This window comes from Acinonyx jubatus, chromosome D1 (genome assembly GCF_027475565.1).
Source record: "Acinonyx jubatus isolate Ajub_Pintada_27869175 chromosome D1, VMU_Ajub_asm_v1.0, whole genome shotgun sequence".
In the NCBI taxonomy this organism is placed as follows: Eukaryota; Metazoa; Chordata; class Mammalia; order Carnivora; family Felidae; genus Acinonyx; species Acinonyx jubatus.
The window spans coordinates 51,104,525-51,120,335 of NC_069390.1; the positions used below are offsets into that span (position 1 = coordinate 51,104,525).

General features: G+C 51.7%; 3 protein-coding genes across 7 annotated transcripts; 2 read left to right on the forward strand and 1 right to left on the reverse strand.

The window, feature by feature from the left end:
- The first annotated feature begins 315 nt into the window (after positions 1–315).
- On the forward strand, positions 316–7,210 carry TPP1 (tripeptidyl peptidase 1). Its single transcript, XM_015079306.3, has 13 exons — positions 316–401; positions 516–587; positions 850–989; positions 2,151–2,301; positions 2,519–2,646; positions 2,798–2,976; positions 3,163–3,361; positions 3,509–3,697; positions 3,899–3,968; positions 4,408–4,528; positions 4,612–4,770; positions 4,942–5,067; positions 5,236–7,210. Exons 1-13 carry the CDS (start codon positions 358–360, stop codon positions 5,374–5,376), a joined length of 1,719 nt encoding a protein of 572 aa, XP_014934792.3. The 5' UTR covers positions 316–357; the 3' UTR covers positions 5,377–7,210.
- A 450-nt stretch (positions 7,211–7,660) lies between these two features.
- On the forward strand, positions 7,661–9,120 carry TAF10 (TATA-box binding protein associated factor 10). Its single transcript, XM_027052767.2, has 5 exons — positions 7,661–7,942; positions 8,084–8,238; positions 8,474–8,538; positions 8,629–8,743; positions 8,926–9,120. The coding sequence occupies exons 1-5, from the start codon at positions 7,711–7,713 to the stop codon at positions 9,013–9,015; spliced, it is 657 nt and encodes a 218-aa protein (XP_026908568.1). The 5' UTR covers positions 7,661–7,710; the 3' UTR covers positions 9,016–9,120.
- ILK (integrin linked kinase) lies at positions 9,065–15,754 on the reverse strand. Of its 5 annotated transcripts, none has more exons than XM_015079276.3 (13): positions 15,629–15,753; positions 15,067–15,203; positions 11,701–11,866; positions 11,462–11,557; positions 11,164–11,260; positions 10,980–11,063; positions 10,788–10,873; positions 10,537–10,646; positions 10,301–10,428; positions 10,098–10,219; positions 9,900–9,999; positions 9,662–9,792; positions 9,065–9,477 (listed from the first exon to the last, which is right to left on the reverse strand). In XM_015079276.3, the coding sequence occupies exons 2-13, from the start codon at positions 15,153–15,155 to the stop codon at positions 9,328–9,330; spliced, it is 1,359 nt and encodes a 452-aa protein (XP_014934762.1). In that variant the 5' UTR covers positions 15,156–15,203; positions 15,629–15,753; the 3' UTR covers positions 9,065–9,327. The 5 variants fall into 5 exon arrangements, with proteins under 5 accessions (XP_014934762.1, XP_053059533.1, XP_014934763.1 ...); XM_053203558.1 differs by having other exon boundaries at positions 15,067–15,312; positions 15,629–15,726; XM_015079277.3 differs by lacking the exon at positions 15,629–15,753 and adding an exon at positions 15,498–15,627.
- Between the last annotated feature and the right edge of the window lie 57 nt (positions 15,755–15,811).

The window sequence follows — 15,811 nt, forward strand, 5'->3', positions numbered from 1 at the left end:
GGACTTTTAATACAATAGCTTTCATATTCTAAATGAAGCCTAGGCTCCAGGAGGTTGAGTGGCTTTCCTGATACCATATAGCTAAGCAGGAACCCACGTCTGTAGGTCTGTGTGCCCCAGAGCCCCTCTCTTCAGCACTGCCCTATACCCCCACGGTGAGTGCTGGCTGGACTCTGGCAGCAGTGGGGAGCCCTGGACTTACCCAGTGCTCCTTGAGCCACGGAGGAAGGATCCTGGTGGCAGCCCCACCCATTCTCCAGCATTCAGGACCACCCATTTGAGGGAGGAGCCAGCACAGTCACCAGTTTCTAGGCAGATGCCGGGTGGCGGAATATTAGAGCTCATGTGATCTGTCACATGACAGCAGACCTCCAGAAAGGCAGAATGAGACTCCAAGCCTGGTGAGAATTAGAGGGCCCTGGGAGGAGGGGATCATGTTGGAGGGAGTACGTGTTGGAGGGTGGGAACGCAGTGACAGTCCAGCTCCGGCTAAAACCCGCCTGTTGTCTCTGCAGCTTCCTAGGGCTCCTTGCCCTCTTCGTCACTGGCAAATGCAGTTACAGCCCGGAGCCTGACCAGCAGCTGGCGTAAGTTGACTTAGCACAGACCTTCTCCTTCCCTGTGCCCTGTTTTGCACCCACTGTCTTCGTCCCAGCCTCCCTCAACCTCTTACCAGCTCCTGGTATCCACTGCAAAGTCTTATCCCCAGTTGCCAGGCTCAGTCCTTGATCATTCACCTCTTGTGAGCCATATCTGCCTCTGGGATCCTACCCCAGGTCTCAGCCTCTAATCCTGAACCTTCCATCCCCACACTAACAAAGACCATGTTCATGACTCCTGACCCTGCAGGTTGCCCCCGGGCTGGGTGTCCCTGGGCCGTGTAGACTCTGAGGAAGAGCTGAGTCTCACTTTTGCCCTGAGACAGCAGAACGTGGAAAGATTATCCGAGCTGGTGCAGGCTGTGTCGGATCCCGGCTCTCCTCGTTACGGTGCCTACTGGGACTGGGGCTGGGATGTGGGATGCAATGGAGGGACCCAGGGCTGGGCTGAGCGTGGGATGGTGCACGTAATGTCAGGGTCGTGCTCTGGGTGCCTGGGGAGGTGGTGATATAGGGCAGTTGAATAGCAGTGGCTCTCGTTGAAGAGTTTCTGAATTTAAAAAAATGAACTGGAAATAAACTGTCCAAAACTCACTCAAATTCTTTCCCCAAAAACTTTCCACGTGTGTCAGGCTAGAAACCTGAAAATTAAGAGCACAGTCTGTGTGATCAGATCTGGATTCAGATTCTGACTCTACTACTTACCAGCTACCAGACAGATTGGGAAGTAGTATGCAGTACAGATAGGTACCCATCAACTCAAATTCCTTACCTACCTTACCCACAACATGCCCATTTCCTCCTCCAGTCAGACTTGAGGGCTGTCAGTTCAGCTCTGAAAGAGCCTCGTCCACTTTTTACCATTGCCTGTTACTGCCAATACATTTGTTTTTTTCTTGCACCCAGACTGTTGCCCAGCCCCCTGAGCGGTCTGCAGTCTCTTCCCCTCTATCCCACTCCCCACCATGCTCCCTACTCTGCTCTAAAACAGTGTTTTGCTCCAGTGGTCATGCTGGATAGTGTCCCTCCCCTGCATGAAGGGGTGGGGAGTGGTGTGGGGGGGGGCAGTCTCAGATTTACCCTGGAGCTATGTGCCTGGTGCTGTGCAGGAAAATAGTGACACGCTATTACGTTAAGCTTAAAAACAAGTATGAAGACTGGAACTAAATTAGGTGTCATCTGATAATTGGTTCTGAAAGTTTTGAAAACTTTTACTGTAAATAAACTTAAAATGAAAAATTTTAACTTCTTAACCTTACATGTTGGTTATGATCATGGCAATACATGCTCTGATGCAGCAATTGCAAACTTGTGACCTTTAGGGTAAATCCATATTTCTGGCCATAGCATTCCAAGTCTCCCTAGTCTTTTCTTCCCCTGGCCCCCAAATATAGCTTGCACAACCTGCCTTTTTGCTAGAAAGTTCTCACCCATCCCTCAAGACCCTGTTCCAGTTTTCCTGGGAAGTCCCAATGTCTCCTGGTTGAGGTCCAAAAAGGCAACTTGGAAAAGCAATGAATGAAGGCAAGATCCTCTACTGAATCTATGCAGGAAAATACCTGACCCTAGAGGATGTGGCTGAACTGGTCCGGCCATCACCATTGACCTTCCGCACAGTCCAAAAATGGCTTTTGGCCGCTGGAGCCCAGAACTGCCATTCAGTGACCACACGGGACTTTCTGACTTGCTGGCTGAGTGTCCGGTGAGAGGGAATGATTGCCCCATGGAGGGTACCAATCATCCCATCAGGGAGACATGTCACCCCAATGGGAGAGAACTGAGACCTGGGGGGGGGGGGGCAGGTACTTGTGGGCAAGAGCTAACACATGGGGAGACAACAACGAACAGTGATGTTCAGGCAGCCTCCTCTGCTCTTGTCCATGCTTTCTGACCTCTGTTTTCTGATCTCTGACCTCCAGACAGGCAGAACTGCTGCTCTCTGGGGCTGAGTTTCATCGCTATGTGGGGGGACCTGGAGAGATCCATGTTATAAGGTCCCCACGTCCATACCAGCTCCCGAAGGCCTTGGCCCCTCATGTGGACTTTGGTAACACCAAGTGGGGCTCGTGGGGGTTCAAGCACATAGAGCCAGGGGCTAGCAAAGTTTAGATGCCATGGCGGGTGTGGGGTGGGGTCAGTGGTAAAGTGGGGGTTGGAGTCTAAAAGATCTCCTCCTCAAGGCTGACCCCTCCCCACAGTGGGGGGGCTGCACCGCTTTCCCCCCACATCATCCCTGAGGCAACGCCCTGAGCCACAGGTGTCAGGGACTGTTGGCCTGCACTTGGGCGTGACCCCATCCGTGATCCGTCAGCGATACAACTTGACAGCACAAGACGTGGGCTCTGGCACAACCAACAACAGCCAAGCCTGTGCCCAGGTGAGCTGTGCAGAGAGCTCCAGGGGCCTCACACCCTATCCAAGGTGCCTCCCCAGTGTGGGGCTTGCTCCCTGACTCCACCCCTGGGTTCTCACCCACTATCCTGTGACCTGGAGCAGTGTCCGCTGCCCTGACTTTGAGGCTGCATCCTCTGACCGATGATATCTGCTCTGATTCCCTTTGTAGTTTCTGGAGCAGTATTTCCATGACTCAGACCTGGCTGAGTTCATGCGCCTCTTTGGTGGGAACTTTGCACACCAAGCGTCAGTAGCCCGTGTGGTTGGACAACAGGGCCGGGGCCGGGCTGGGATCGAGGCCAGTCTAGATGTGGAGTACCTGATGAGTGCCGGTGCCAACATCTCCACTTGGGTCTACAGTAGCCCTGGTACTGCCAAGGGGACTGGTTGGTGGGGAGGTGGGTGGTGGGGAGTGTTGATCACTACTCCCTCAAGGGAATCCCATGAGAGAGAGAGAGATCCTGACAACCTCCTAAATGATCGCCCTTGTGCTTTCCCCCACCTCCCAAATCCAGGCCGGCATGAGTCACAGGAGCCCTTCCTGCAGTGGCTCCTGGTGCTCAGTAATGAGTCAGCCCTGCCACATGTGCACACCGTGAGCTATGGAGATGATGAGGACTCCCTCAGCAGCGCCTACATTCAGCGGGTCAACACCGAGTTCATGAAGGCTGCCGCTCGGGGTCTCACCCTGCTCTTTGCATCAGGTGACCTCCTACTCTAAACTTTGACCCCACAGGAACTCTTGTGATCTCTGACTTATAATCTGAACTCAACAGGGACCACTGATCTGACCTCTAAACTTTGACCTCTTGCAGTAATAACTCTTTAATTTCTTCTCTGACATCTGAACACACATATCAAGCTCTGACCAATTAATCTGAGTGCTAAACTTGGTCTTTCTCTAGGTGACAGTGGGGCTGGGTGTTGGTCTGTCTCTGGAAGACACCAGTTCCGTCCCAGCTTCCCTGCCTCTAGGTAAGCACTCTAGCTCATCACTTACTTGTGACCACCAATCTTCCATCTATGACCTCATAATCTGGAATCTTTGCCTTGACCCCACCAGGTGCTCCTGTAGCTCAGCCCTCGGTTTAGCCAGCTCTGGTTACTGCACTCCCCTCTTCTTCCTATAGGTCTAGGTCCCTCGGCTCCTGAGTAAAACGCAGCTCCCAGTATTCCTCTTCCTCAGTTCCCAAGCATTTTAGTAGAAGATTTGGTGAATGTGCTGTAGAGAAGTGTGCACCGTCACCTCAGGCCATGCCCCGAGGGCGCAAAACCTCTTAGTCTTCCCCCATGTACATGCTTCCCCCCAGAGTCCAGTGCCTCTAGCAAGACCCAGCCCATACTTACCCATCTCCACATATTTTGGAGGTCCCCTGGGCACCCCGACAAACTGAGTGTTGTCTTCTGCTCTCAGCCCCTATGTCACCACAGTGGGAGGCACATCCTTCCAGAACCCATTCAGAGTCACAAATGAGATCGTTGACTACATCAGTGGGGGTGGCTTCAGCAATGTGTTCCCGCAGCCTTCATACCAGGTGTGTATGTGTATTTGTGTGGATGGATGGGTGGGAGGGATCCTCAATTCAGCAGACAATACTCACTCAACAACACCTTTCAGGAGGAAGCTGTAGCCCAGTTCCTGAGTTCCAGTCCTCATGTACCACCATCTAGTTACTTCAATGCCAGTGGCCGTGCCTACCCAGATGTGGCCGCACTCTCCGATGGCTACTGGGTGGTCAGCAACAGCGTGCCCATTCCATGGGTGTCTGGCACCTCGGTAAGAATCAGCCTGGCTCCAAACCCCCACTCAGGAACCATCCTCACCCTCTACAAAGACCTTGCGCCCAGAATCCCGGACTCTGCAGAGACCTCTGATCCTTTCAGACATTCCTCCCCCAAATCCAATCCCTCTGAACCCCTAACCTCTACTCCCACCCTCATTTTGCAGGCCTCTACTCCAGTGTTTGGTGGGCTACTATCCCTGATAAACGAACATAGAATCCTCAGCGGCCGCCCCCCTCTTGGCTTTCTCAACCCAAGGCTCTATAAGCAGCGTGGGGCGGGACTCTTTGATGTAAGTATGGAAGGGAAGGGTGTGGACATTTAAATGAATATGGAGAGTACAAAGATGAACTTGAGGGCAGTTCTGATGGGGTTCCGAAATGTGAATACAAGGTAAGGGAGCTTAGTCTGTTAGTACTGGTACAAGCAGGCCAAGATGTGATACCCACCTTTTCCCTAGGTAACCCATGGCTGCCATGAGTCCTGTCTGAATGAAGAGGTGCAGGGTCAGGGTTTCTGCTCTGGCCCTGGCTGGGATCCTGTGACAGGCTGGGGAACACCCAACTTCCCAGCTCTGCTGAAGACATTAATCAACCCTTGACCTGTTCCCTGCCCCCCAGCTGGTGGCTCGGTCCCTTATTCTGCACTGTTGGAAGCCCTGCTGAACCATCAACCACTGACTGCTGCAGACAGCTTATCTTCCTAACCCTGAAATGCTCTGAGCTTGACGTGTCTCCCAACCTTACCCTGCTCCATCACACTCAGGTCTCCCTACTCCTGCCTCATGTTCCTCTTACAGATGCTATTACCAGTAGTGTTCAGATGTTATAACCAGTACTGTTATAACCTACCCCACCCAAACCCCCTCCTATTTCTCTTTTCTCTTTTCAACCAAGCTTTTTCAAACTGTTGTCTGTGCTCTCTGTGTACACTTTCACTTTATGTTCTCTCAGTTCACTGCAGTGAGACCTCTGCTCTCACTTTTACACTCTTTACTTCCCTGGCAATTACAAACAATGGTTGTCCTGCTGCTTCATCCAGTGCTCACTTCCCAGTCTTTGCTTTATGGGCTCTCCGTCAGAGCTGTCCACTTCTCCTTCTTTAGACTTCAGGACTTAACTTCTTTTCTGACTGTTCCCACTTCGTCTTTCATTCTCTCCTTCCTCACTAAATGTTGGTATACTTCATTGCTTCATCTTTAGTCTTTTGCTCTTCTCAATGTTCCCTGGAACAAATTAATCACCTGGTATCCACAGCTATCACAATCTCACAAAATCAGACTTTATATCCAACAGTAATTGATACCTCAAATGCAAGTTGTATAATACTCAATACTTCATCTCCCTCCTTTCCCAATTCCAGACTGTTTTCTTGTGTTCTTTCTTGGTAAATGATACTATGCTTCTTCCAAGCCAGAAATCTAAGTGTTATCCTAGACTCCCATTTCCTTCACCTCCTCCTCCCCATCAATAACTCCTACTGACTTTACCTCTTAAATATAGCTTTAGCAAGACGCAAGTCCTGCCAGTTATATTTCCTAACTATATCTAGAACTCATCTACTTCTCTCCATCTCCACTGCTATTACATTAGCTTAGAGCCATATTCTCTCCCCTGTGAATTGTTCAGAGACCCTTGCAAAAAGTGTCCTTACTTCCTGCCCATCCATTCCACAAAACCATTTTCCCAGAGTAAAATGCAAATCTCATCAGGTCATTTACTTAAAACCCTTCAAAGATTACTGATCAAATTTGGGCTTTTTGCTATGATTCACAAACCCTATCCTTTCCTTGCTATTTGTTCTTGAATAACAAAGTGTTTACCCTCCTTGCTCTCCCTGCCCTCCCCCACCACCACTTTCACTTTTGCTCAAGCTATTCTGCACCCTTAACATGAACTCTGACTCCCTTTGCCTGATTGGCTTCCAGGATTCTTTTAAAGACTCAGCTCAGAAGTCACCTCCTCCTGTGAACCTTTTGGCTCTCTGAAGTTAGTTGAAATTAGTTAGAAAAATTTTAGCTTTTTTTCAAACCAAATCTGTTTGATTTTTGGTTCTGATGTAGACTACGAGAGAGCTTTGGGCAAGTAAGTTCATCTCCCTGAATCTTTTCTCTAATCTGTTAAGTGGGGATATCAATATCTGCCTCTCACAATAATCAGGAAATAATTAAATGGAATAAAGTTGATAGAGTGCCTGACACAAAGAAGTAGGCAGTAGATGTTCGTTCCCTTCCTCCCTTGCACCGCATACTGTGTCTACCTCTAGTATTTTAACTCCAACATAGTACTGAAAATGCTTGTTTACCTGTTTGCCTCCCTTTCCAAGACTGTTGGTGCCTAGAGGCCTAGAACCTCGTCCTACTTAACTTTGTATTTCCAGGCCCTAGCTCAGTTACGGCAATTGGGAATTAAATAAATGTTGCGTTGAAAACCCCACCCTCACTCGCTGTGATTTTGCATATGTGGTTTACTCAAGCTGAAATATTTCCCTCCCCATCTACAGCAGCACCGTGCGCTGTCCTGTTGCCCTTACTTCTCTGGACAGCTGGAGGGGAGTGGGGCTTGCGTTCCAACCCGTAAAGGGCTGAGTAAGGGAACTAGAAAGGATGCAGACTACCAGGCAACCGGTGGTCGAGGACTGTCCGAAAGCAGTCTTCAAGCGCCAGGTTGCACAAGTGGTCCCAGACCCGCAGAAGAGCGTCCTCGACATTCACGGTTCCTAAGCCGGCGTAAGGGCCTAAGAGTACAGCGCGAGGGGGAAGTGGCCCGTCTGCGCCATTTCGCGGGCAGACTGACAAGTAGGACGCGGGAGGCCCGAGAGACTGCAAACACGCTTGGGAGGGGCGAGGCGCGGGGCGTGTGACGTCACCCATGGTGTGTGCGTAACGTGAACGGAAGCGGAAGCGGCTCTGTTCGCCGCCTCTCCCACCGGCCCGATGAGCTGCAGCGGCTCCGGCGCGGACCCCGAGGCGGCACCGGGCTCCGCCGCCTCGGCCCCGGGCCCGACGCCCGCGGTCTCGGCCCCCGCAGCGCTGCCCGCCGGCACCGCTGCGGAGAACAAGGCCAGCCCTGCGGGGACGGCAGGGGGACCTGGGGCTGGAGCTGCGGCAGGGGGCACGGGACCCGTGGCGGCGCGGGCCGGGGAGCCGGCCGAACGGCGCGGGGCGGGTGAGGACTGGGACGGGTGAGGGTGAGGGCAGCGCCTAGGTCTTGGGCCCAATAGTGGGTGAGGGCAGAGGGTTTGAGGCAGACCTAGCTGGGGCCCCGTGCCTCCCACCTCCGTGTCTCAGCTTGCTGGTTCTCCTCCAGCTCCGGTGTCGGCGGGCGGCGCGGCGCCCCCGGAGGGGGCCATGTCTAACGGGGTTTACGTGCTGCCGAGCGCGGCCAACGGAGACGTGAAGCCGGTGGTGTCCAGCACGCCTCTGGTGGACTTCCTGATGCAGCTGGAGGATTACACGCCTACGGTGGGCTTCCTGCCTGAACAAGGCTATTGACCCGCTGTCAGGCCAACTTTCCGCTACGCCACCTGGATTTCTAGCTTCCTTTCGTACTTGCTCCCCTACTAGCTCTTTGGTTTATCCCCTCTGCCCACCCAAACTGTGAGCTTCCTGAAAGCCAGGCCTTCCACCCATTTCCCTCATCCTCTCAGCCCGGCACTGCACAGGGCGAACGCTGACGGTCGTCTCCTTGATCTCTCAGATCCCAGATGCAGTGACTGGTTACTACCTGAACCGCGCTGGCTTTGAGGCCTCGGACCCACGCATGTGAGTACAGTCTGGGCAAGTTAGAGTCCTGGGTGCTTGTGCGGAGTTTGTTGCCCCATCTCTTTCTCACACCGGGTTTTTTCTCTCTAGAATTCGGCTCATCTCCCTAGCTGCCCAGAAATTCATCTCAGATATTGCCAACGATGCCCTACAGCACTGCAAAATGAAGGGCACAGCTTCTGGCAGCTCCCGAAGCAAGAGCAAGGTGTGAGGGGAGGCTCATTGAATCAGTAATTACCTCCCACAGCATCGGAGGCTTAATTTATCCTGAAACTCCTTTGGGGAACCTGAGCCCTAGGGGAGGTGAAAGACCTACTCAGGGTCACCCACCTGGGACTGAAATCTGGGATTCCTATGCTCAGCTGGTGCTCTTCCCTCTTCCCTCAGGACCGCAAGTACACTCTAACCATGGAGGACTTGACCCCTGCCCTCAGCGAGTATGGCATCAATGTGAAGAAGCCGCACTACTTCACCTGAGCCACCCAACCTAAATGTACTTGTCTGTCCCCTTGTCCCCACACCAGCCTGTTTTCATAATAAACTTTATTGTGACAGGCAGGGCTGGTCCCTCCCATGCCGGGAGATACCGTGTGGCAAGTGACAAAGCTCTGAGCCTAGCCCCTTTGGGGGCTGCAGTGGTAGGGATGGGGGCAGGGGGATGGGCCCCATGGCTGGGGTAGTACCATGATTGGAGGCAGGGGAGGCAACCAGAGGCCTGCTGCTTTGGGGAGACACACTCCCCTAACCGTGTCCTGACACCTCTGGAGTTTAGGCAAGGACTTTCCAGCTCTACTTGTCCTGCATCTTCTCCAGGATGGGCACAATCATGTCAAACTTGGGCCGCTTAGCAGGGTCTTCATTCATGCAGATCTTCATGAGCTTACACACATGGGGGGAAATGCCTGGTGGGATGGTAGGCCGAAGGCCTTCCAGTGCCACCTGCAAATACAGGGAAAAATAAAATGGGTCTCAGGACTTGAATATCCTGTGGGGAGAGGCCTCTAGTCCTCAGGACAGGATTACCGTATATTCTAACAAAAATGGGAAGAGCCCAGCCCTGCTGTAGTTATTGTCACTACCACCACCATTCCTCTGACACCAGTGCATACAGTTGTGCTCTCACCTTCATTCCAATCTCCATGTTGGAGAGGTCAGCAAAAGGTACTTCCCGTGTCACCAGTTCCCACAGAAGCACTGCAAAACTCCACATGTCTGCTGAGCGTCTGTTTGTATCTTCAGGCTTCTTCTGCAGAGCTGGAGGAACAGGACTTATCTATTCCAGCTGCCTGTCCTGTCTCTGCTCCCTTCCATTACTACTGAGCTGGCCCTTCTCTACCTCCCAACATGATGCCCTCACTCACCTTCAGGGGCCACCCAGGCAGGTGCATACATGCGCCCAGGGCATTGGAAGGAGAACTTGACGTCGGCCATGCTGATTCGGGCAGTCATGTCCTCATCAATCTGAGGAAGAGAAGATAGATATGTGGAAGGAGGTAAGTCCTATTCTAGACAGCGAAAGGGCTCTGGGGGCATGGGCCAGGAGTGAAGTGTGACCTTACCATTACACTACGGCTGTTGAGTGCATGTCGTGGGATGAGGGGCTCTAGAGTGTGTAGGAAGGCCATGCCCCTTGCCATGTCCAATGCAAACTTCACAGCCTGGCTCTGGTCCACAACAAAATCTAAGGAGGCAAGAGTTAAATAGTTTGGAAAGGCTCACACACCCTGCCCCCATCCCTTGAGATTTGGCATCCCCTACTCACTGGTGCCTTCATGTAACACATTGTACAAGGATCCATATGGCATCCAGTGTGTGATGAGGGTGGGGTGTGGAGCAGGTGGAGATTGACAGGCACCTAGCACTGGGAGCACATTCGGATGCGAGAAAATCCTGGAAGAGGGAGAGTATCTCTAGCTGAGATCAGCATAAAAGATCTCCCTTTGGGTGCTATTCCGGGTTCTTCAGAACCAGCAGCTTCCCATTTAGGCCCTGCCGCACCTGAGCCGGGGACACTCCTCATTGAAGTCCCTGCTCTTCCTTGTACTCCAGTCTCGAACCTTTAGCACCTTCACGACGATGTCATTGCCCTGCCAACGGCCCTTCCATAGCTGAGAGACAAGTAAGGTTTAGGAGGATTTAACTAAGGCCACTGCTTTCTTGTCCACTTACCGGAGGAAAAGCTTAAGGCAGGTGAAGAGCAGGTAATTGGTTAGGGGTTGGGGAGGGAGGGGCAAGAAGGGCAGGGTCACCTCTCCAGAGTGATTCTCATTGAGCTTCGCCAGGAAGTTGAGCTGTTTGAAGTCAATGCCGGAGTGTTTGTTCAGAGTCCCATTTCCTGAGAGTGTGGGCAGGTCAGGTACCCAAGCTTCCCCCTAACCCAGCCCCAGGAGCTCAAGGTTATTCCCTCAACCACCCCTCCCCTCCCCTTACAGCTGACTCACGGGGCCGAGTGCGGGTGGTCCCCTTCCAGAAGGTGTCCTTGTATGGAATACGGTTAAGATTCTGGCCCATCTTCTCTGCCCGTTCTGGGGAAGAAAAACAATTTTCGCTTCAGTTGTAGTATGGGGCGAGGATATAGGTGGGGGGACAAGACAAGAGGGTACAAACTGGGGGTGGGGGACAGACCTCGGAGGAGCTCTCTCAGGGGTGCCTTGGCTTTGTCCACAGGCATCTCTCCATACTTGTTACAAATGCTGACAAGGGCCCCGTTAGCCACTAGGTCCTAGAATGAAAAGGTGGTTGTGATGAGGGGCCCTGCTGCCTCCCTGAGGGTCACAACCAACCATGAATACAGATGTAGTATCAACTCTGAATGTCACACATTCAGCAGTACTCACAGGATGGGTTGAAGGTTCTAGAATCTCCCATTCAGGCTCAGACTTTGCTTCCCACTCATCCCAGGGCTTCGGGCATGAGCACTCACCTCTGCGACCTGATCTTGTCCCCAAAAACAGGCATAGTGCAGGGGCACATTCCCATGCTCATTCACTGCATTGATGTCAGCTTTATACTGCAGCAGCTGGTCCCATGGACAAGTAGAAGAGGCAGAAGACACAAATGACAGACAGGGGTTGAACCATGCGAGGAGAGAGGAGTACATGTGCTTGTGACTGACTTCCAGGCATGTATAGGATGTGGGCTAGAGGGAGCATTCATAAATACCTTCTGCACAATATCACGGTGTCCATGACTGGCTGCCAGGTGCAGGGGGGTGTCATCCCCACGGTTCATCACATTGATTCGTGCCCCCCTCATGATCAGCATCTCAACCACAGCAGAACGGCCCTCTCGGCAGGCCCAGTGCAAGGGGGAGAAGCCATGATCGTCCCTTTAAGGAAGGGACAATGGTTATTGATCTGGAGGGGGAATGGGAACAAAGGCTTTGACAGAAGAAAAACTGATAGTTATTCTGCATATTCTCTCCCGGAAACCTTACCTCTCCAGGACTGATTCTCATTCATGCCAGCAACTTCCAAAGCTATCTAATTAAGACCTTCCCCTGAGCTTCAAACCCAACCAACCACCACCTGAAATCCCAACAAAACCATATGATTCATTGTCTTCATCATCTCCCATGAGCCTTTCTCTCATTAAATGGTACCATTCTTCATTTGGTTTCCTCTGTATTCCTTTTGCAACATCTGTTGGTCCTTTCTGTTTCCACTGCATCTCATACATCCCCCTCTTATACCACTTGTGTACTGGATTTTAAAAATTGAATGGGCTGTCTTGTCTGCAAGACTGTGAACTTCTTGAGAGAATAGACAACAAGTGTTTAATGCATATTAATGCAAGGGAAGGGTGTCTTGGAGAAGGAAGGCCACAACTCATGGGAAAGGGAGCAAGCTTCCTGATTGGCTCTGGTACTGAAACTTAAGATCTAAAAATGGACTGCAATGAAAATAATGTTTTGGAAGGGTTTATAATGAAAAAGAGAAGTTCTTTTGATAGGTCATTACTGATGAGGCAGCTATCAAACCAGGATTTGGTTTGGTAAGACACGATTCCTCTATTCAAACAATCCTGGGCCCAGAAAATGAGGAGAGGAAAAGGAGAATGGAATGAGGAGAGGAAAATGAGAATGGCTTCTTTGGAAAGAAAACTGGGTCAGAATTTTTCCCCCTAAAGGACATGTATTTTCTAAAGTAAAAGAACTGTACAAAAAGAAAAAAACACTTGGTGGGAGCTGGGTCTGCCTGACAGCCTGGGGCCATAAAAGGAAATTCCCTCCAGTACCCAGCATGGGCTCCGGTGAACATCCAAGGGGCGGGGCAGGGGGCGGTCCGTGGTCTGGGACTGCAGCCTCCGGATGCCTTAGTGCTGCGGTCACTTCCCTTGTGGGAGCTCTGGGCATGGTCTGAAGTAGATCAGAGGTCTGGCCACTGCAGACCACACAGATGTCCCCCTCCCTCGGGATGAGAGTGGGGCGTGGCTTTAACTTAATGACTTCCCTCCACAGCTGCCCTCATCAGCTCAGAGATAGCCAAAAGGTTTCCTGGGAGGTGGATTTCCCCCTCCTCCTCTTCTCTGAAGCAACTACTATCCTCTACTTATCAGTCAGTTTTGCCTCCCAGCTCTTTAATTTGTGCCCGGTTTATCAGCCTTCTGCAGTCTGTGGCAAGGAGCAGGCCAGAGCCTGAGGGCAAAAGTATGGGCACAAGGGTTCTGCTCACTGTCAGGTTGCCTGTCATCGCAGGGCCACAGGCTGTAATCCCAAAGAGGCGTACAGGGAATTCACCCCACCTCATATCCAGCATTTAGCCTGCTTGAGCCCCCAAAGCCTATCTCCTCAAACCAGCACCAAAGCCTTCCAGTTTCACTAATGCCAGCCCTTCACGTTTTGGCACCAGAGTTTTACACGATGCAAGTCCCACTGGACAACTTCAACTAAGCCTTTATAACCCTACCAACAAAATAATAAGGGTACTCACTCTTTACCAGAGTACCCTTTGAAGAATTATGAAAGAATTATGGAAATTATGAAAGAATATGAAAAATGGAAAAAGTGACTGGGAATTATGGAGGAATAGCATAGAGAACATGAGTGAAGCCTGGATGAAGATGATAGATGATCCCTACCTCTCAAACCTAAATAGTAAACTCTCCCAACCTGAAGGAATAAGATTTTTAAATAAAAAAACCCTGAATCAAAACCACCAACCTGAATCATCAACACCACTACTGCTTTTCTTGCCTTCCTTTCTCAGCCAACCTTGTCTACATTCACTTTCTCTATTTCCTCACCTCCTGTTCAACCTGCCACCAGGCTGCTGCCTTGAGGGCTGGCATTATGTCTGATTCTGGGCCTCTAGAACCCAGCACAGGAGGTGTTCACAGTACTTTAAATGAAGGAACCCGGTGGTGTCTGGTTTCTTCCTCCGTTTCCCTGTATAACAGCCTTCAGAAAGATCATCCAATATATTAATTGTAAATTCATTAGTTACTTCAAAGTGCTCAAGTTCACTGACCTCTCAACAGCCTATTCTACTGTTGACCACTACCCCTTTGTTGAAAATTCACTTGTCCGAGCTTAACTAACATATTTTCCTGTTTCTCATACAACCTCCAGTGGCTCCTTTCCAGTCTTGTAGGCTTCTCATCCCCTCTCCTTCACACCTGTGTCTTCAGGTATTGTCTATACATTAATACCTCCCAAATCTGTGTCTCCAAGTCAGATCTCTGTCCTTAAATCCAAATCTGCATAGCCAACAATCTATTCAACATTTCTACTTTGCTGTACAGTCACTTTAACATATCAGAGCGGCACTCATCATCGTTCAGTCTTGTCCAACTCTGTAAAAGTAACCACAATCCACCCAAGTGTCCAAGCCAGAGCCCTTGGTCATCATCTTTGACCTTCCTCACTCTCCACACCAGGTCTCATAAATTCTTTATCCTAAAGATTTCAGGAATCCGATCACTTCTTTCTTTTTCATCTGCCCCCATTCTAGTCTAAGGCAACACCACTTCTGGGATGGACTAAGCAATTCCCCCTCCACATGGCCACCTGCTCCTCAAAAGTTATCCAAGATGACACTTAAATGAACAATCTCATCATATCACAGCAAGGGTTTAAACCCTTGTTCTTAGAAAAATGGCCTTATTATGGCCTAAATATCCTTGCATGATCTGGCTGACCCTTGCAGCAGACCTTTCCAGTCTTATCTCCTGTGGTTCCCCACTCATACCCAATGCTTCAGCCCACAGAAGCTCAGAGTTCCCTCCTGCAGCCATATGGACCTGTAGACAATTTCCAGACACTCTTGCCTCCTAGCTTATGCCAGTGCAGCTCACTGAAACTGGAAAGCTTTCTGCAGCCTCTGACTATGAAACTCTTGTTGAGGAGCAGTCAAGAGTCAGCAGAAACACAGTTTTCTCTGTGGAGACCCTCTGCCCCCCACAGGCTGTGCTTTGCACTCTTCATGCTGGGTAGGAAAGTCAGCTGCCCCCAGCCAACGTGAGTAACCCACATCGCGGAGAGGAGCAGGTCTTTGCCCTTCTTCTCACCCACCAGCCACCTCAGCTCACCCCTGGTTGAGGTCGTTCTCCGTGTTGTCCAGCCACAGGCGAACGGCCACCGCGTTGCCCTCCCGGCACTGAGTGAAAATGTCGTCCATAGCAGCGTCCCGGCGCTGAATCCCCTAGATTGGGGAAACCTGGGGACTCTGGAGGGATCCAGGGAAGGGGAGTGAACCCCGAGCTTTGTCCCCCACCAGAGATAAGTGTTTGTGTAGGGGGCGGAGTGTCCCGGCTGCCTCTCCGGCTAGTGGAGGTCTGGAAAGGAGTTGTGGAAGACGGGATGATCCCCGACTGTGTACCCTGGGCGCGAAGGAAAGGCGGGTCCGAACGAGGTAGGGGGTGATTAGGAAGTAGAGTCCCCTGAAGGGATGTCAGCGGGCAAGCACTGGGACCCTACCCGCCAACAGAGCTGGGGGAGGGGGAGTTCAGGCGCCCTATACCCTGTGAGAGGCGATCGGGGGTCCTTCCCGGGGGTGGCCCTCCTTCCCTACTCGGTATTCGGGCCGAGTGAAGCCTGACGGGTTGGCAAGGGTCGAGCCTTGGGGAGCGGCACGGGTGCTCTCGCACTCACCGGGACTCGGGCAGAAGGAGCCTTCTCCGGGGAACTCCCGTCCGGCCGCGCCCGCCGCCCAGCCCCGCCCCTGGCCCTCTCGGGCCAGCGCGGGCCCCCAACTCTCCCTCCCGCCTCCCTTGCCCTTCTAGCCAGCAGTGCCTAAACTCGATGGTTTTCGGCGCCGCGCCGGCCTCTCTAGCC